The 21,628-nt window shown below is 31.9% G+C and overlaps 1 protein-coding gene across 1 annotated transcript; it reads right to left on the bottom strand.

Annotated features, from left to right (window-relative positions):
• Positions 1-3,166: 3,166 nt before the first annotated feature.
• On the bottom strand, positions 3,167-8,895 carry LOC134689705 (uncharacterized). The gene is made up of 5 exons (XM_063549671.1): positions 8,865-8,895; positions 8,488-8,711; positions 7,860-8,025; positions 5,075-7,047; positions 3,167-3,271 (listed from the first exon to the last, which is right to left on the bottom strand). Exons 1-5 carry the CDS (start codon positions 8,893-8,895, stop codon positions 3,167-3,169), a joined length of 2,499 nt encoding a protein of 832 aa, XP_063405741.1.
• Positions 8,896-21,628: the final 12,733 nt, after the last annotated feature.

Here is a 21,628-nt window from a genome sequence, read left to right as displayed (position 1 = left end):
TGTTATTACTAAAACGTGAAATTTTAATATGACAAAAAACCTTTATCCGATAAGGCTTTAAGCCATGTACGAAAACTTGAAAACAGGAAGGATGTATACGATTTCTGTTCAGCTTGTTCGTTTATAAAAAACGTTTGTCCTCCAGCTGGCTTAGTAATTTTGAAACCTCTCTCTCTTGTTTTGTATATACTGTAAATAGTTATTATTTTTATCTCTGTATACTGATGTCATACATTGACTTTGTGAGACTTAATATAAAGATTAAGAGGCCATAAGCATACCGGTATGGATGATTGATTGACTGATTTAGCGCCACTTTCAACACTTTCATGCTATTTCGTGGCGGTGAGTTTATTGGTGGAGAAAGCGGAAGTGCCCGGAGAGACCTCCTGACCTACGTTTGGAAAACAGACAATTCTGGTCAATTAAGATTTGAATCGAGCTTACCTGTCACGTGCGGGATTTGAAATTGCACACATAAGTGTTGACATGCTAGTGATACAGCAGTTCGACTACTTATAAAAAAGAAGATGTGGTATGACTGCTAAAGAGAAAACTCTCCACAAGAGGTCAAAATGACACAGAAATTAACAAATATACGTCACCGTACGGCCTTCAATAATGATCAAAGCCCATACCGCATATTCAGCTATAAAAGGCCCCGAAATGACAATGTAACCACTCGACCACCGAGCGCAAATCACTTTCACCCGAAATGTATTAAAGGAAATATTGAATGAACCTGAACATTTACGTGCAGCTTTTTCTCATGTTTTTGTGCATATTTCATAGTTTCAACTATAATAGATGATTATGGGTGGATTCTTGGGGTCCAGCGGGAAATTGATATGTGCATATTCGTACAAGAACATATGAATGTGATATGAATATTAACCCTGTTTTGTACTAGACTGACACCCTGAGCCGGATTTTTAGCTCACCTGGCCCAAAGGGCCAATTGAGCTTATGCCATCACTTGGCGTCCATCGTCGTCCGTCGTCCGTCGTCTGTCGTCTGTCGTCGTCGTCGTCTGTCGTCGTAAACTATTTCAAGAATCTTCTCCTCTGAAACTACTGGGCCAAATACTTCCAAACTTTAAATTAATGTTCCTTAGGGTATCTTGTTTATAAATTGTATCCGAAGTTTTGATCTATCAACAAACATGGCCGCCATTGCTAAAAATAGAACATAGGAGTCAAATGCAGTTTTTGGCTTAAATCTCAAAAACGAAAGCATTTATAGCAAATCTGACATGGGGGTAAAAATGTTTATTAGGTCAAGATCTATCAGCCCTGAAATATTCAGATGAATCAAACAACCCAATGTTGGGTTGCTGCCACTTAATTGGTAATTTTAAGGAAATTTTGCAGTTTTTGGTCATTATCTTGAATATTATTATAGATAAAGATAAACTGTAAACAGCAAAAATGATCAGCAAAGTAAGATCTACAAATAAGTTATATGACCAAAATTTTCAATTGACCCCTTAAGGGGTTATTGTCCTTTTATGACAATTTTTCACAATTTGTTCATCCTATTTGCCAACTTTTAAAAATCTTCTCCTCAAAAACTACTTAACCAAATTCAACCAAACTTCAACTGAATGATCAGTAGGGTGTATAAAATAAAGTTTGTGTTTTATTTTCTATTTCGTCAAAAAACATGGCCGTCATGGCTCAAAATAGAACACAGGGTAAAATGCAGTTTTTGGCTTACATGTATATCTCAAAAACTCCAGCATTAAGAGCAAATAAGTTAAAACATTTATTAGGTTAAGGTCTTCCTGTCCTGAAATTTTCAGCCGAATTTGGTAACTGGTTTTTCAGGTATAATGCCCCTGAATTGATGATTTTAAAGAAATTTTGCAGTTTTTGGTTATTATCTTGAATATTATTATAGATATAGATAAACTGTTAATAGCAAAAATGTTAAGCAAAGTAAGATCTACAAATAAGTCAATATGACCAAAATTGTCAATTGACCCCTTAAGGAGTTATTGCCCTTTAAAGACTTTTTTCACAATTTGTTCATTATGTTGACTTACTTTAAAAAATCTTCTCCTTTGAAACTGTTGTATCAATTTCAGCCAAACTTAGGCTAATTGAGTTTCAGAGTATCTAGTATAAATTTTATATTTTATTTCCTTGTATGTCAAGAAACATAGCTCCTATGGCTAGGATAGAACATAGGAGAAAATGATTTTTTTTTGCTTTTGAAGAAAATAGGACGATTCAATGAACATTTAAAAAATTGAAAAGCCAAAATAATCATTGATGCGAGATTTTACCAAAAAAATTAAGGTGAGCGATTCAGGCTCTTGAGAGCCTCTTGTTTAACATGCTAGTTCAAAAGGTAGCATTCCGAAGGAAGACATTTATATCACCTTACCCGGACACAATTTTGTGATTCCGAGCCGACCAGCTTTTGCTCTTAATCCTTTATCCTGCGTGTTTATATAATTAGCTGGGAAGCAGCATGTAAATATGAATTTTAAAGTCTTTGGTTTTGACCCGGCCGCGGTTCGAACCCACGACCTCTCTCACTCAAGGCGAACATGCTACGACGAAAGTACCACCACTAAACATGCAGTAACCCTGCAATATAAAAGGTTTCGTGGGAAGCCGCTCATATACTAGTACATACTTTAGACTCAATTAAACAGGGCTAACGTACCGACCATTGATTTTTTTATGTGAGTGGGGGGGGGGGGGGCAAGTTGTTTTGTAAATGTTTGATTCTAAATTTCTTGAAATAGATTTTAACTATTATCTTGAAATAGATTTTATCTATTTCAGAAGGGAAGCGAAATAGTTTGTTTCCATATAAAATGAGGAAAAAATAAAACAACGATGAAACTTAAAAAAAAAAAAAAACATGTTTTTATTTATTTATTAATTTCGAACAAGGAAATACACGGCTCCTTCCCTCAAACGAGAGTCGGTGTCTAACACATTTATTTATTAATATAAAATGTACAGATCATCTGTTTAAGCTTTGGATACAAGAATCTGACAACACGTCATTTTATTTTCTGTCCTTGTATATATTACATCAGTCAATGAAATTTCAGCCTTCAAATTTTTGAAGGTGTGTATCAATCCAACAAAACCAGATAATTTAGCGTTTTTAATCTGGTGTCTTAATGATCTTAAAACACTGCATTTATTTATTTTTTACTGAGACCTGTTGTTCTCTTACAGATAGAGAGTGGTGTTTTGAATTTTTCAAAGTGAAGATTTACGGCAGCGGCTTTTGATATTTTGCGTTTATCCTGGAAACATAATAGATTTAAAAAAAAATAATAGTGCAATGTGTCTGTATAGTAAAGTAAAGGTATTTTTTGGGCAATTTTGGCTTTTCAGAGTGTTGTTGTTTTATTGGCTATTACATGTATATTGATAACTAATAATAGAGAAACCTTTTCTTGCAAGGTATAGACAAGAACATATATAATCAAAGTACTCAAGTATGAAAGTTGTTTGCGACTTCAGGGAACTTTGTTTGGATTTGCCGTTTGTGGTTTCATTAATATTTACCACACCTTCATTCAGTAATAGCATCAGATGAAAAATTCTCTGCGAGAAGAAATTGTTGAAACTAAATTTTCAGGTTTTAACAATTCAGGTGAGCGAAACGAGACGTAAAGATTGATGCCTACGGTTGACGAAGAATTCGCCAAAAACTTATACCGCGGCAAATTTATAACTATATAAAATTGAATGCCACTTTTCCATTCCAAAAATGATAAAATGACAGGCCCCCTTTATTTCTTCCAATCTATCCCCTCATTTTTTTTATTACAAATGACCGGTTCCTTATATGAGCCACTACTCTATCAGAGTCCGATTTTTTCCCAATTGTTTGTGTCTATCATGAATATATAAAGAACAAAAACTCGAATAGCTGAAATGATCAGAAAGGCAATATTAACATAAATGAAAATACTAAACTTCGTGTATTATCTTCTTATAGAAACAATGCTAACGTTAGGTATACCGAAATTGACAAATATAATGCCTTCCCTCGTTAAAACGATCATAGAGCATGACATAAAAGAATTCTTTATTAAATTTAATAACCGTAACCGTATTGTAGACTTCGTATGTTTATTATTAAAGACCCGTCGATTTAAACAAAACTTTGCAATTCATATAATATATTTTTACAATTTTCCAACAATATCAGATGTGATTTTTTGCATCTTAAAACGAGGTACTAACATGCCAAGGTTTTAATTATCTCAAGTTTCAACCATTTTCCAAACGGTAACTACCGTGAGATTTGATCCTAATTAGTAGTAACGGTTACTCCGCAGAAGCAGATCGGAATCAGTTATGACGTAGACAGTAATCATTCTAATCGTAATCATGATCATTGACCATAACGACGATGAAAGCACATCATATAATGACGTTTCGACATCATATAATGAAGAAAATAAAACCACATAATATAAGATTACAAGCACATAATATAATGACGCAAACACATCATATAAAGATGTTTGCACATTATATAAGGGAAACTGCGCATCATATAATGATATGTACACATCATATAAGTATATTTGCACAGCATATAAGTATATTTGCACAGCATATAAGTATATTTGCACATCATATAAAGATCTGTCAACATAAGATAAGTATATTTTCACATCATATAGGAATGTTTGCACATCATATAAGTATATTTGCACATCATACAAGTATATATGCACATCATATAATGATGTTTGCACATCATATAATGATGTTTGCACATCATATAATGATGTTTGCACATCATATAATGATGTTTGCGCATCATATAATGATGTTTGCACATCATATAATGATGTTTGCACATCATATAAGGATATTTGTATATCATATAAAGACGTTTGTACACCATATGATGACAAGTGCACATCATATAAAGGTGAATGCACATCATATAAAGGTAAATGCACAACATATAATGAAAAATGGGCATTATAAGACAGTGTTGGCGTTCCATAAGCAAACAATGATGTTTGACCATTATCTGTTGTGTCATTAACATTCATACCGACACCGATCAATAACTTTACTACCTCTGTAGGTCCATTATCACATGCGATATGTAAAATTGAACATCCTGTGTTATCCTTGATCGTTGTATCAACACAATTTTCTAATGTCTGTCTGTTCAAATCAAGTACCAATTTCACTATTTCATAATGACCCTTCCTACAAGCAATGTGCAGTGGTGTCCAGCCAATATCAGATTGCTGATTGACATCTCTACAAAATTCCTTCGTGTGTTTTAAAGTGTTTGTGTGTCCCTTTTGACATGATGTATGCAACGAATGTTGATCAACGCTATCTCTAATTGTTCTATCCAAATTATATGCGCGCAATAATAAACTCACCAATTGAACATTGCCACTATAACAGGCACAATAGAGTGCATTATGCTTTAAATTGTTAGTTCTATTGATATCTGCATTGTTTTCTAACAACAATTTAGCCACTTCAATGTGGCCATTATAGCATGCTGAGGATAATGCAGTTGTTTTATATGCCATTTCTGCATTTACGTCTTCATAATAATGTATTAAATATTTAACCACAGCAGTGTGGCCGTTTTTACACGCGACATAGAAAGAAGATCTACCTTCCTTGTCTTTAATACTTATGTGATTGGGACATTTTGCTACAAAGTATTTTACAAAATCTACGTATCCTAGTGATGACGAAACAAACAACGGAGTTGATCCATCTTTACTGGTTTCATAAGAAGATTGTTGAAAAGTGTCTTGTTCCTTCAGATAAGACAAAAGTAGTTTTCTATATGCCTCGTTTTCTACATGTATGCCTCCAAACACTTCCCAATATTTTCCACTCATTGCTTCCTTGAATATTCGTTTGAGATAAACTCTTTCAAATTCTTGTGGGATATAAACTGCAAAGGAAAGATTACTTCTACCCAATGACAAAAGTTGAATGCGATTCGCAAGGAACGCTATATCGGCATACATTATCAAAGATTTCATTATAGATGATGCTATGGCTGAAGCTATGATGTCAAACATTTTGTCATGTATCGCTTTATATATCTCCCCTTCCTCAATAATATAGATACCCTTCAGTCGCTCAAAACAATTTTGTAAAGTCACCATAGAAACGACCAATTCTATGTCACAGTCACTGCATACACTTTCAACTAAATGTCCCACATCCCCGGATCTTAAGTCATCTTTACTTATATTATTATTTTTCAATACAAGAAGAGAAAGACACAGAAAAGATGATTCCGATTTGATTTTCATAACTGAGATTTCTTTTTCAATTATTTCAACAGGATGAGTAAAGAATCTCGGATCACGATTGACCTTTTTGCAGTACAAAGCACATATAAGAGGGAAAAAATCAAAAAGACACATGTTTTGTATGCCATTTACAGTATCCTCAGATACATATGCTAACGCAATTTTCTGCATTTCATCTAAGGACATTTTGTAATAGGTACTAAAGCTGCATTGTACAAGCGAGAAACAAGCCAGTTTTGGGAATGCTTTGTGACTATATATGTTCTCCCTGCACGTGATTATAAACTTGACCTGTGACTTCCTGGATACATTTACATCAAGTTTGATGTACCTGTCTTCCATAGATTTACTCAATTTATCTTCCCTAGATTTGTAGGAGCTGTCATTCTTATCGTCTTTCTGATTTAATTCAAGGATCATATTTAATTTACCGTCGTATTCATCCCAAGAGTCTGCTTTATGTGGATTAAGCGTGAATTTACCACATACGTCATCAAGTACAAAAACCTGGAACTTCCCTGACTTGAAATGATTAAGGATCTCAGATGGATCATCACAGGGAAATATCTCATATCCTTCCTTTTCTAATTCCAAAGCTACATGGTGAGCGGCTGCAGATTTTCCACAGCCTGGGGATCCAGTAATAATGACACCTTTATTGTGTTGTAACGATTTGAAAATAAATGTCTTGGCCGAGGTAGACACGTATTTCTTGTCAGTTTCACGCCATTCTTTCAAAATTCTATTGCGTATTTCTACAAGGGAGTTATACAAATGTATGTGTTTGTTCAAACATTCAGCATCTCAATCATTGATGTTATTACTGCTTGTGAATAAAATCAAATACTAGATATTTGTTCAATTGTGAGAATTGAAACCCAAAATAGGACAACACAGGTGATAAAGTCGTATAGATTTTAAATAAACAATCGAGGAGATATCAGTGCAGAGTAGTTGCAGGGTTGTTCGTCTGCAGTAAGCACTAACCTATGACATTGAGGTTTTAATCGAATATTATAAGTTTTACTATCTGAGGACGTTTGTTATTTTGAGTACTGCTTTTTCTCCATCGATTATTACTGTCCATGATATGAATCTGGGTGTTGAAAACTTCGTTAAATATAAATAATCACACGAAAAAGGAAAGAAAAACTATTTATTAGAGTAATTGATATCCTATAAGATTGACCAATGCATTATATAAAGGTCTTTAATATATAAGTATATGGCATGTGTTTCGCTTATTGTTAAAAGCCGTCTGATGACCTATTATGATTCAAAACCGTGTTCTGTGATACACATATGTCTTCTCGAAACCATACAATAACTCTTTTAATTTATTTCATGTACGTGAGTTTTTCAGATTATAATCTGTGATGATCACTAAAAGGTTTTACTCTTTAGTTACCAATAATTGTTTTGATTGGATTTATATAACAATCATAATTCTTTGAACAATTTGAAAATAAATGTTCACTATAAAAGTATAGCTATACTGTAAACTCCCTTTTGGTTTTCTTTTCCTCCCTTGTACTATGAAACTAGTAAAACAATAATTCATAAATACCTCTGAAATTATTTTTTTGTATTTCAAGCGTTTCCAGTTTCTGATTAGTTTTTTCTAATTCTTTCTCAAGCCGTATAACATGTTTCATATCACCAATATTCGTTAACGATGAGCTCATCAAAGCTTCAATTTCAGGCTTTAGTTCTGGTAAAAGTCTAAGAATGGCCTGATAGAAAGAGAAACATTATTTTAAAAATCATAACATTCATGTCAAAGCAATCGACACGTCCATACAATAATTATAATTTCGTTTAAAAGTACATACAAAGATTTGCCAAGAGACAATGCCGATAGTAATAATAGTAATGTCATAGTACGAATGTAACTTCAAATATTCTAAAAAAAAACTATAAAAAAAGAAAATTAAATAAAAAAGTTATCTTTTATGATGTTTTCGTGATATAGAAGTATACATAATATATACTGTTTTACCTGTAGGGTAAAACAAAAACAACTCTTAAGAAAATTTAATTATGCGTCGATCATTAGTTTACCCTAATTCCAAAATTCCGATATTATATACTTCTCATTTTGGTTTTGCAAATAAAACATATCGTTGTCTGATTTCCACATGTAGTGATTATGTACAAGACAGACACAATGTTTATGTTCTAATTGTAAACAATACCTCCTCCAAACACTTCCATATGACTGTAAACTTGTTTTCTGTAACTTCACCGCTCTCAGAATGAACAATGTAGTTTCTGTAAAATTTGATCCTGGAAATATCTGCAGCCGTAGAAAGATTCGTTTGCAGTGGAAGACTATCTTGAATGTCAAGATCTGTGGAATTTCTCAGTAAGCATACCATCAATGATATATCAAACTTGTCTGATGATACTCCTGAAGAACCTAAACAAAACATGAAATAAAGATAAACTGAAAGACTGCCATTGATATCAAAATGTTTTACATACCTTTACAATTTGTTTGATACAATCGGACAACAGCTTCTCACTTTTTATACAATTATGTAAATGTGCTAGAATAATACATGTAAATTACGATTGACATCTGCTAGATTCATCTCTCGCATCTCAATTGTCAAATCGTCATTACTTAGTAATTATATTTGGAAACAAATGGAACACTGCATTTATTATTAAACAAGTATTCAGTAAGATGCTATAAAATGTCAGAACCTTAATATATGACAAACATATGGTATTGTGTCTGTGTAATAACCTCTTTTTATTTGAGTGGTCATCATACGCTAGCATCAACATTTGTCCCCATGTTACATCTAGAAACCTTACCTTTTGGATATAATAATTCATACTCTGCTTGTGTTATTACTTTCTTTTTAAATGTCAGATCATCTATTTTGGGCCGATTTTTCCTCAGAAATTGTTTTAGCTGATCAGGATGAAATTCTTTGTCAAACAATCGTCTAACAGCACGTGGTGCTATCCTTATTAATAAACCAGCCAATCGTAGAAAGTTGATATCTTCCTGTGGCAGTGACGTTGCCATCCTGCAACAGAATAGTTATATTATGAAAAAAATATACTAGTTTCATAAGTGTTAAATGGTAGAAAACCAGTATACCTTTTTTCTAAGAATAAAGGCTTTATAAGTATTCTGATATGAGCGTCACTAATGAGTCCTTTGTAGATGATACGCGCGTCTGGTGTACTAAATTATAATCCTGGTACTTTTAATAACTATTATCAGAAGAACACTTACTCATAAAATTTAAGTTAAGCGATATAACTGTACGCCCCAAATTTATTAACAATTATGTATCATTTTGACACCAATGCGCAAATGTTAATTGTGAAGCTGATGATTGAAATGAACAATTAGATTGGTTTGACTCAAGACAACAAAAACAAAGCAAAGATCCAAGTGTCATAATTTGGTATTCCAACATGAACGTTTCGTTTGATAAGATCACATCAGTGCGCTTGAATCAATAAATATACTTGGAAGGCAATACACAACTGTCATTATAAGAGTTGTGTTAAAACAAGTTTTAAAACTAAGTCTAGCCCATCATTTACAGTCACGTCAAAGTCAGGAATGTGACTGATATTTTGTAATATTTTGATTATAGGCACGCGTTTAATTTATTTGCACATTTGATTGTCTGAAGATTTGAATACGCATGCAAACACGACATTGTGTTTTGATAATCTGCTAATATTTTTATAACAACGTTTTCGATATTCAAATATTTTGAATTTGAGCATCAATAGCGCTTCTGATGCCGTACAATTAACAAAGTTAATATTATTTCATAATGCATTATATACATTTTTTTATCTGTCCATAAATGAATTTAGAAACAGCTATGACAAAAGCTTCCTGCTACTGAATGCAGTTTGCTTTCATATTGCTTCGGTCATTTTGCTTATATCCATTTAGAAATTTTTCTCTCCAGGTATCAATAAATTCTTCGTTTTTAATTTTTCGAGTTTAAAGCAATAATGATGATTTTACGAAAAATTCAGCAAGGGGAAAAGTAGTGGAAAGAGTAGAAAAATCAAATATCGAGATATTGCTATATTGCAGAGATTGTGATCTGAGATTAAGCAATAGATCTAAAATCTAAATAACAAATATCCTCGGCCATGGAAGGAGAACATGAGTAGTTTTCGAAACAACATGCAGAAAATAGTTGTGTACAAATGTGAGGGGGGAACATGCGCAGTATCTGCTAAAAATTTAATAAATATAATATGTATTCTCAGTCACACCTAGTCCAAATAATTATAATTACGAGTCAACTTAAAAAATTAAAATGGCCTTTCAAGACGTCATAATTATTTTGGCTACGCCAACCCAAAATATTATGTATTGTTGTTCTTTTACTAAATTGTTATAGATTATTTTATAATTGTCTGGTACCATCGTGATTTGTAAGTAAACAGAACAGTCTACTGACCTTCTTCTTGGGTCTGATATCAGTTAACATACAATCTTCGATTTGATTCAAAAACTGCTACTTTTTGTGAAGTTTATAACAATTTTCAACTTTCGTTTCGTTAAACGAAGAAAGATAACTGTAGATGTTTTAAGGTTTAATTGGGAATGCGTTCTGTTTACAAATGGACTTTACTGTTATTATGGTTGCAGTCTTGTAATTGACTGCTCCATAGGCTTACATGCTAAACAGCTGACCTTTGAAAATAAAAAAAGAAAAAAATGCTAAAAAGAAAAAATATTTCATGTTCATATCATGTATGTACTAATGTGAAATTGTGATGTAATTGAAAAAAAGGGGGTCTTGCCACGAAGAATAAAAATTTACGCAATCCTGAAGTCAAAACATTTTTTTTCTACTTTCTGTTTGCTATTTTTACTAGGCCGACCACTTCCGGTAAACATGATATCCTTCCACTTTCCTTGATATCCCCAAAAGATGCAAGATTTTTGTTTAAGTCTATATATATGTTTCAATTCAGCATAAACCTATAAATCAAACAGAAAAAATTGAGTTCAGAAAAAAATTCAGAACAAAATGCAATAGTTTGTTTCCCTCCATGTTTTGACATGCACCGGCAATTTGAGACTGGTACCTTATGTGTTTATGCTGTGATTTTTTTTTTCCGTTACTTTTATCAATTTTATGGTGGTTTTTTTTTCAAATCAATTTACTATTTGCCAAAGTATGAATTTTTCGAAATACCAAGGATTAACATATCCAAGGCACAAGCTTCATGAGTCGTATTTTGCTCAACTTATTTAAACTTTGGATCCTAAATCATTGTTGAAACTGTACAACTTTGTACTTGTATTTACTTTTTTAAAGTTTGATCTTAGCGTCATTGATGAGTCTTATGTGGATAAAACGCATTGCGTTTCACATTATAAGCCTGATACCTTTGATAACTATCAGTCATTGCTTCATATGTGACAGTTATATTTAAGAGTCATATATAATGTAGATATATCAACTCTATAATTCGACTAAAAATAGAAAATGATATTGCTTTAATTTCGAAAGTTAAGCTTTAACAAATGTTATCATTGATTAGTTTTTTTTATACAAATACTAGAAAATATAACCTTTATAAAATTGAGATATGTAAATAGGTAATTATGGCAAAACGAAATAAGCGGGATCAATTGTATATAAAAAATAGAACCAAGAAAAGTCAGGTGTGTTGTATGTATGTAATATGCATAAATATTGAAACTGACAAATATTTATATTCATCCGCTGTAATCCGTTCCGCTTGTCTGTTGGAAGGAAAGACAATGCGATAGTTTTGTATTGAAAACATGTGGTTTTATATGAAATATGCATAAGAAATATCGCAAATAATGATCTATTGTAATGTGTTCCTGCTTATCAGTTGTATGGAAAAAGAATATGGTTTTATATGAAATATATATTGAAAGTATCGTAGGTGACAAATACTAATGTTTATTTGCTGTTATTTTTTCTGTCTCAACAATGGCATGGCAGACCAATATTTCTGGAAACAACTTTATCTATATGAAATACGCATAAAATATATCGCAATTGACGTGACAAATACTTATGTCAATCCACACTAATTCGCTCCGTCCCGTCAAGTATATTTGAGTTATTGATTGCTATTGATCGACAACTGGAAAAACACCACTTTTTAATCGAACCAAAATTAAAAAATCGCAAAATAAAATCTAGAATTTATAAAAAAAAAAAATGGAGTTGACATTAAAGACATAAAAAAAATCACCAAGTTAAATATAATCTGATCAAAAATAAAGGCAACAGTAGTATACCGCTGTTCAAAACTCATAAATCCATGGACAAAAAACAAAATCGGGGTAACAAACCACAACCGAGCGAAACGCATTAAACATAAGAGGAGAACAACGACACAACACCTAAACGCAATACACACATAAACTGACCAATCATCAGACAAAACACAACGAGAATAACAAATATAACATGAAAACCAAATACATGAATTTAGGATAGATTTTTTAGTTAATTTCTGAGAACTGGAAAATCTCACCTTTTTATGAATAAAACTCCAACACTCGAAAAAGTAAAATCGAAAATGAATTTAAAAAACAAAATCAACATATAAAACAATTTACTGAAAACATGCAAATTGGTTTAAGTTTTTTTGGAGATAATGTCCGACACGTCCGGACAGACGGACAGATGAACAGACAACTAGCTTATAAAAATAATATCACACTCTTATAAAATAAAGACAAAGACAGTCAGATAATAGTAAAAGAGCGTATATTTAGAAACACAAAATCATGTTTGCAATATTAAGATTTACTAAATAAAAGTAATGTGTATAACATTTTATTAGTTTTTTTTGTTTGTTTTCTAAAACATATATGTTTTTCAACATATAAGGAGATACTTAAAATAGTTATCAAAGCTAACGGGAAGTTAATTTTATACGCCAGGTGCGCGTATCATCTACAATTAGACTCATTAGTGACGCTCATTTAAAAACAGTTACAAAGCCAAACAAGTACAAAGTTGAAGAGGATTGAGGACCAAAAATGCCAAAACGTTGTGCCAAATACAGCTTAGGTAATCACTTCCTGGGATAAGAAAATCCTTAGTTTGTTTTCAAAATGCAAAGTTTTGTAAACAGGACATTTATATTATGACTCTACAATTGATATTTATGTCAACAGCTAAGTGCTGACTACTTTGCTTGTGATACTCTGGGGGACGACACGTCCACCTGCAAACTTGGTCATATTATCATTTGTCATTTCCTCTTTTTCTGCGGAGTAAAAAAAAAACTTCAAAACTGCAATCGTGTTGTTGTGCCTTAACTTTATTTTGTATTTGATCACTTTCTCTGAACTAAATATAACAGACTCAAGAAAGGGTTATTATCGTTCTATTGTTCTCTGTCATAATAAACATCAGTTAAAAAAAAATTGACACCATTTATGATATAAATTTTCACAGATGTTTAATTTAAGCACATTTAAAATGGCGCTTTAATTTACAATTTTCAATAAAAAAAATCCAAAGTAGACCGGTATACGCTAACACATATGATTTCTCTTTCTTTATCTCTTGTTGAAAGTTGTCTCTTTGACAATCGAAAATACTACGAGCATATCATCTTCACTGGGTTTTTTTTCTGATAGAATCATTGCGATTTTTTACAAAATAGAAATCATGATAATCCAAAGCAAGAAATTTAAATCTACGAATCCATTTTTTTCATAAGGAAAGCTCTGAGCTATCTAATGAGACAGATAATTTATTTTTTTTAATTCAGCAAGGGGAAAAGTAGTGGAAAGAGTACAAATATCACAGATCTATATATTGCTACATAATGCAGAGATTATGATCTGAGATTTAGCAATAGATCTAAAATCTAAATTACAAATATGCTCGCCACGGCAGGAGAACATGAGTAGTTTTCGAAACAACATGCAGAAAATAGTTGTGTACAAATGTGAGGGGGAACCTGCGCAGTATCTGCTAAAATTTAATAAATATAATATGTATCCTCAGTCACACCTAGTCCAAATAATTATAATTACGGGTCAAATTAAAAAATATTAATGGCCTTTCAAGACGTAATAATTATTTTGGCTACGCCAACCCAGAATATTATGTATTGTTGACCTTTTAGAAAGTTGTTATAGATTATTTTATAATTGTCTGGTACCATCGTGATTTCTAAGTTTACAGAACAGTCTACTGACCTTCTTCTTGGGTCTGATATCAGTTAAAATACAATTTTTGATTTGATTCAAAAACTGCCCCTTTTTGTGAAGTTTATAACAATTTTCAACTTTCGTTTCGTTCAACGAAGAAAGATAACTCTAGATGTTTTAAGGTTTAATTGGGAATGCGTTCTGTGTACAAATGGACTTTACTGCTATAATGTGTTGATGTTGTGATTTTCTATTTCCTTGGCTTTTATCAATTTTATGGTGTTTTTTTTTCAAATCAATTTACTATTTGCCAAAGTATGAATTATTCGAAATACCAAGGATTAACTTATCCAAGGCACAAACTACATATGTCGTATTTTGCTCAACTTATTTGAACTTTGGATACTAAATCATTGTTTAAACTGTACAACTTTGTACTTGTATTTACTTTTTTAATGTTTGATCTTAGCGTCATTGATGAGTCTTATGTAGATAAAACTTGCGCATTGCGTTTCACATTATAAGCCTGATACATTTGATAACTATCAGTCATTGCTTCATATGTGACAGTTATATTTAAGAGTCATATATAATGTAGATATATCAACTCTATAATTCGACTAAAAATAGAAAATGATATTGCTTTTATTTCGAAACTTAAAATTTAACAAATAATATCATTGATTAGTTTTTTATACAAATACTAGAATATATAACCTTTTATAAAATTGAGAAGTGTTAATAGGTAATTATGGGCTAAACGAAATAAGCGGGAACAATTGTATATAAAAAATAGAACCAAGAAAAGTTAGGTGTGTTGTATGTATGTAATATGCATAAATATTGAAACTGACAAATATTAATATTCCTCCGCTGTAATCCGTTCCGCTTGTCTGTTGGAAGGAAAGACAATACGATAGTTTTGTATTGAAAACATGTGGTTTTACATGAAGTATGCATAAGAAATATCACAAATAATGATCTATTGTAATGTGTTCCTGCTTATCAGTTGTATGGAAAAAGAATATGGTTTTATATGAAATAGATATTGAAAGTATCGTAGGTGACAAATACTAATGTTTATTTGCTATTATTTTTTCTGTCTCAACAGTGGCATGGCAGACCAATATTTCTGGAAACAACTTTATCTATCTGAAATATGCATAAAATATATCGCAATTGACATGACAAACACTTATGTCAATCCACACTAATGCGCTCCGTCCCGCCGTTGACGTAGAATACCAACCAAAAATCGGTTGGTAAACAGGTTGATTTAGATATATTACAAATATCTCAAAAAAGAGGCGAAATTAAGATACCAAAGGGACATTCAAACTCAAAAGTCGACAATAAACTGACAGTTGAATGGCTAAGATTTAAAGAGAACAACAAACAACCAATGGAACACAAAACACAACATGTCGCAAGTCACGAATACTTTTGTTTATCCACGATTTGTTCCATCTAACCAGCTGAATTGAAATCCAATAAACATTTCGGAAACATCAGGTTTTCTTTGAAACTTAAATTGAAGATATCGCGAGTGACGAATACTTATGACTAGCATCTGTAACTTGTTCCTTTTCGATAGTGTTACTGATAGTGTTCTTCCAGGCAGTTAAAATATTAATCGGTCATCATTATCGAACTTGAAGAGCTTCGTAATCCAGCCTAGTCGTTGACTGTCTGATTCCAATATCAGTTTGCTAAATGTTTCAAAATGATACAAACTGTTAATGTAACACTGATAATTTTGAATTGATTTTGATTGGTTTCTCCAGCAAAAGAGGGTGTAATCGGTAATATGTTTTCCCTGCTGGTATCCCCCCACATTTGTTGAATAATATAAGAAGTAAAGCTCATAATAATTCATGATATTTCAGTATTTTTATTAATTTGTTGTAGAATGTTTGATTTGGTGAACACCGTATGAAATATATCATAAGGCAAATGAAAAGCAAAAACTGTTAATGAGGCTTGCTGGTATAAGATTTTCATTCCAATTTTATTAATTAACTTTAGTACTTGTTACTTTATGATATTATACAAAAATCATTCGGAAAAATCAATTCATTTTGACCCAATGTGACTTTAAAATGTAGATATCATTGCAAAAGCTCCAAATTATCTTCCCTTGGTGCAAAAATGCCATTTTTTGGCATTAGTATTGAAATATCTTTTTCAACTCATCGGTGACCTATCTTTTTATTGTTGTTTTCGAATAAACTGTAAATAACCTAAATAATTGTAAAATAAGCCATTTCTGTAATTCAGTTTTTTTTTATATTTCTATATTACCGCTATTTCATCTATTAGTTCAACTGAAAAAAGGACATTATCAAAAATGTATGCTTCTTTCGAAGACATAGTGTAAGCGTAAATGAACGGTGACTCCCTTTTTTCAAATAAATTCATTACAATGTCAGTGACGCAGGGGTATGATGATCTAACCCAAGACGCTAAGATTGAGAGTTCGAATCTCTCTGGCGGAGTGGGAAAAATTATTTCCTATATTAGACTAAACATATTTATTTATAGTGGATTGGGAAACAAGTTTTGCAACTTATATTAATCCCTTTCCACTTTGCGATTTTCTATATTAAATGTAACACAACTTAACTTACTTTCAATTTCAAAAAGAAAACCTACGAATTTTTTTTAAAAGAATGTGTGTGCCAAATTCTCCCCGACCCACTTTTCAGCCCCTTTGCTCCATCGGGCTCGGTCTAGGGTGTCCCAGATCAAGCTAGCATTGGTAATTCAATGCATTTTCCCTTGTAAATTGAAAGCGAGTTCGACAAATAACTAGGGTCCTATTATGAAATCGGACTAAAATGGCGTCTAAAATCAGTTATTTGAATCTTATATATATTTTAAGGCCTATAGCAAGTTATGCGTCTATTTGTACCACTATGATAACGTATATGGCTTCAAAAGACTCGAGACATTGTGTTTCCACCAAAACCTGACTTATTAGCACCTCAATGTGTCTCAGCATGACTTTTGGCCCAAGGATTTCGTATTTTTTCACCTTTTCTCCTACAGTCACGTGACTTTTAGAAATGTTCCACGTGACCAAAAAATTACAAATTATCTTCAAACTTAATTTTTTGAAATATTTTACCAATTATTTTTTATTTTAGCCCAACATGGCATCTGTATGACCAATGATGCGAATGCAGTTTTCATTTAAACTTCGATAATGTCTTTTCCATAAGTAAAGGTCTAAAATGCCTGAAAGGGAAAGGGTTAAGGTCAATCATAAACTTTTTTTTTAACTTTTTTTCAAATATTCTTATATTTCTTATTTTGAAAAGGAGTAGGTCCGGTAAGGGCCGATTTTGCCCTCAAGTTTCAGGTTCATCTAACAAAAGTTTTTGGATACTTTTAAACACTTTAGTATCTATTTCAATAGATTCTATTAGTTAATGTGAAATATTTTAACTGATTAAGTCATTAAAAATGCTCTGATTGAAGCTTAAATATGAAAAATCTATCAAGTATGCCAAAAAACGTCACTTTTCAGATGTTTTTGTCAAAAATGAGAGTGACCGCATCCGTGTTAATCCTCAACCTTTATATATGTTTTGTATTATCATCAAATACAACTTAGATTTCAATATTATGAATGAACAAGAATGCGGCCACTTTAATTTTAGACGGAAACAGTCTAAAATTTAGCAAAATTCAGAAATTTTGAAGATTTCAGTAATTTAGAAATGACTTAATGATGCTAGTACGCGATATGTATGCATTGTATTGTCAAAAACAGCTCCTATTTTATGTAGCAGAAGAATTGTACTTTCCAGAATATAGCTTAAAGTTTAAATTTTTATCAAAGTGCTATATATTGGGACCAAAAAGGGGTTTTACTGAACCTACACCTTTGTTCATACCATTTATGTTTTTCTATGATAGTCATAGGACATCTTCGTACCAGCTAATTTGGTTATGTTTTCATTATCAACGATTTCGTGACAGGGAGGGTACAAAAAAATGTTTCGAATTCTTATATAGCCAATCCCCATATTTTGTAAACTTTATTACGAATAAGTACCTTACAGATATATGCACTTAGTTCAGGGCTAAAATCTTTTATATAAGTCGGCGTTCCAACAGACAGTTGTCATAAATAAGAGTTGCAAAAAAAAAGACTGTTTGTTTACTTTCAATTACAGATGTATTGATCATGTTTTAAAAATAAACTATGCAAACTTTTCTGATCGGGTTCATTAATGTACCTTCTAGAACTATAAATTAAAGAAACAATGAACAATACTTCTTTTGCCTGATTTTTAGACTTATACCTCGAGGTGACTTTAGCTTTGTAAACTAGACGATTTTTTTAATATTGAAATTCGCAATTTCCCCCACCTTAGTAGCAAGATACCAACTTCACCATTATATATGATATACAACTCAATCGGTATCACAGAGCTTGCAGCTTGCTGTTGCTACTCAGTGCCTCAATCGAAAGTTGATGAACAAGGGGTATATCAAAGAACGAATAGTCCATATTCTACGAAAGCTCATCGAAAGACATCAAGTCCTTGTTGAAAAATGTTCCGTGGCAACCTAGCAAATAATACACGATTACAGATTCTAGGTCCGAATTGTATAAACCTCTTGATATATATTTTAATAACCAGGTTGCTGCGTTGTTATGTACATACGTTAGTTGAATGTCATGTATAGAACTTATTGGTGTACAGATTTCATTATATTCATTATAAATGCATTACATATAAATGTACTTAGGTGTTAAGCATAATCTAAGAGTTAGATTTAATGGTTGTATGAGGTTTGGTCAGTGGGCATGACCCTCTAATGAAGCTACATATATAGTAAAACTGAGAATGGAAATGGGCAACGTGTCAAAAAAAAATCAACACGACTAAAGCTAAAGAGCAGAAATTAGACGAAAGTTATTAGTATACCTGCTTAATTTTGAGTTTTTTTGTTGGATTATTGTATTTTGAATAATTGATACCTTTTCTGTCTTGCACTGAATATTTACTGTATTTTTCAACTATGTTTTTTTCTTCATGTCAAACAAGTGACAAGAAATGAGTTTAAAAATTATTTTTCTTTAAAACAGACATTGGTTTTTTATCCCACTGCTTTATCCGGTATGGTAAATGAAATATAATTAACACACTGAATTACTGGAGATAATTTAATAGAAAATAAACTAGTCCATATTTGTCCGGTAACTTCCTAGAATTGACAGGTAGGATCTGACTGCATACAGGGAGAACGTAGTTACGGTTGGTATATTTAATTACTTCAGTAACCGTCTATCTCCTTATCCCAATCTATCTTCACTGTGAATATTTATTGTTTTACTGACAATTAAAACCCTTCATTGTACAAGAAAGAGTAGATAAATAACATAAAAGATGAGTCAGGGAGAATATTTGAAAAAAGAAATTTAAAATTTAGATAATTGACTAGTTTTTAATTATATAGGAAACATATTTGTTTTTTGTTATGTAGCGCAGATGGGTATTCTGAACGGGTAAATTATAATATAGTAATTTTTTTGTTAATTTTAAGTCACAAAGCAACATCCATGTCTTTTTTTCTGTTGAAAAATAATTGACTGGATTATAACAGTATGAAATAAGTTTATCGCCATCTATTATACAAAAAAGGTACTCAAAATTAAATTTGTTGTGTTTTTTATACTGTCGCCACATTTTGTCGTATAGTTATTGAGTAATATTAATTTTTAAAAATCACAGAGAATTCAGTGTTAAATTACAGATTGAAAAAATAAACAATGTATATTGATTATGTCTAAAATCAAGTTATTGTGCAAGGCCATCATCTGTAATCAAGGCCGTTAGACACCCCTATATAGTGTAGTCAGTAGGTCCGATATTCAAATGTATTATTGCTGGCTGAGATATTTTATCGTCACACCACTAATAGTGGAGCGGCAAATATTGAAAAAGTCGCTTAGTGAACGATTTTAAATTTCCTAAATACCTCATGGAATTTAAAGGTCTTAAATTGTTTATCGATAATCAGCTTAAGAAAAATATTTTTCGTAAATATCAAATATGGTACAAATGACGTAAAAAATAGCCTTTACTGACGTTACCCAACTTGCATCGAATACCCCACTGCTGATTCGGTAGTCATATTTCACAACAAACCCGTTCTAAAAATAATTTGTGAATGAAATTGGTAAATACAGTTATTCGTGAACTTCTGACAATGTAAGGGCATTTCCAAAGGGTCCTAAATTTAATGCTTAATGCATCTGAAAATGGTTGAAAATAACACTGTAAAAATCATCGTTCTTCATCTAGCATTATTTGCACGTGCAGTATATGTGTATTTTAAAGGCACAACAGTGAAGCCGCCGTATAATACTTCAATCGACCATATTTACTTTTTGAAGTTAATCTCTAATAAGATAAATATTTGACTAAATATCTGCTTTTTATCCAGATTTCAAGTCCGAATATTTGTCACAGATTTACCGAGATTGTTGTGGTTTCTAGTTACGGTCTCACATTCAGCGATTTAGCGAAGGTCATTTGTAGTCATTTTCAAGCATATTTCTTGTTCATTTTATAATTTACTGAGCTTGTGATTAATCATGTTGTTTGGTATTGTCGTATATTCGTTTTTGTTGAATCTAACTGGGAAAGTGAATTTCATTTTAGGGTTCGTTTGGTTTTCAGGTGTGTTTGATTTGATTTTTTATTCAATCAAATGAACAATGTAACAATCTCGTTAAAATAGGTCCCGCTAGATGCCTAAAAAAAGGAAAGTGGATGTTTGTTGACAAATGCATTATCTGCGATTATGTTGTTGATGAAATATTAATAACATCAACAGAATGTGGAAGAAAAAGTCTGATTACTGCTGCAGCAGCAAAGAGACGTGATGATGATTTGTTCAGTTATTTGGATGAATTCTGCAATGAAACAGCAAGTAAATTATCCGTATTTAGGTATCATAGGTTATGTTATAAAAGCTAAACAAGTAAGCAGAATTTAAAATCAATATCAGCTGAAAAGGAATCACCAGATATAATTGTTTGGTGCCTGTGAAAAACATGATCATGCGACGGTGAAATGATTAATCGAATAGAGCAAACTAATTTGCTCAATAATGCAGTGTTTCACGCAGCTTGTCTGACCACATGCTTGGCATATAGA

This window comes from Mytilus trossulus, chromosome 11, assembly GCF_036588685.1.
Source record: "Mytilus trossulus isolate FHL-02 chromosome 11, PNRI_Mtr1.1.1.hap1, whole genome shotgun sequence".
NCBI lineage: Eukaryota > Metazoa > Mollusca > Bivalvia > Mytilida > Mytilidae > Mytilus > Mytilus trossulus.
Note: the sequence above shows the minus strand (reverse complement) of the source record. Positions and strands in the feature narration are given on the sequence as shown.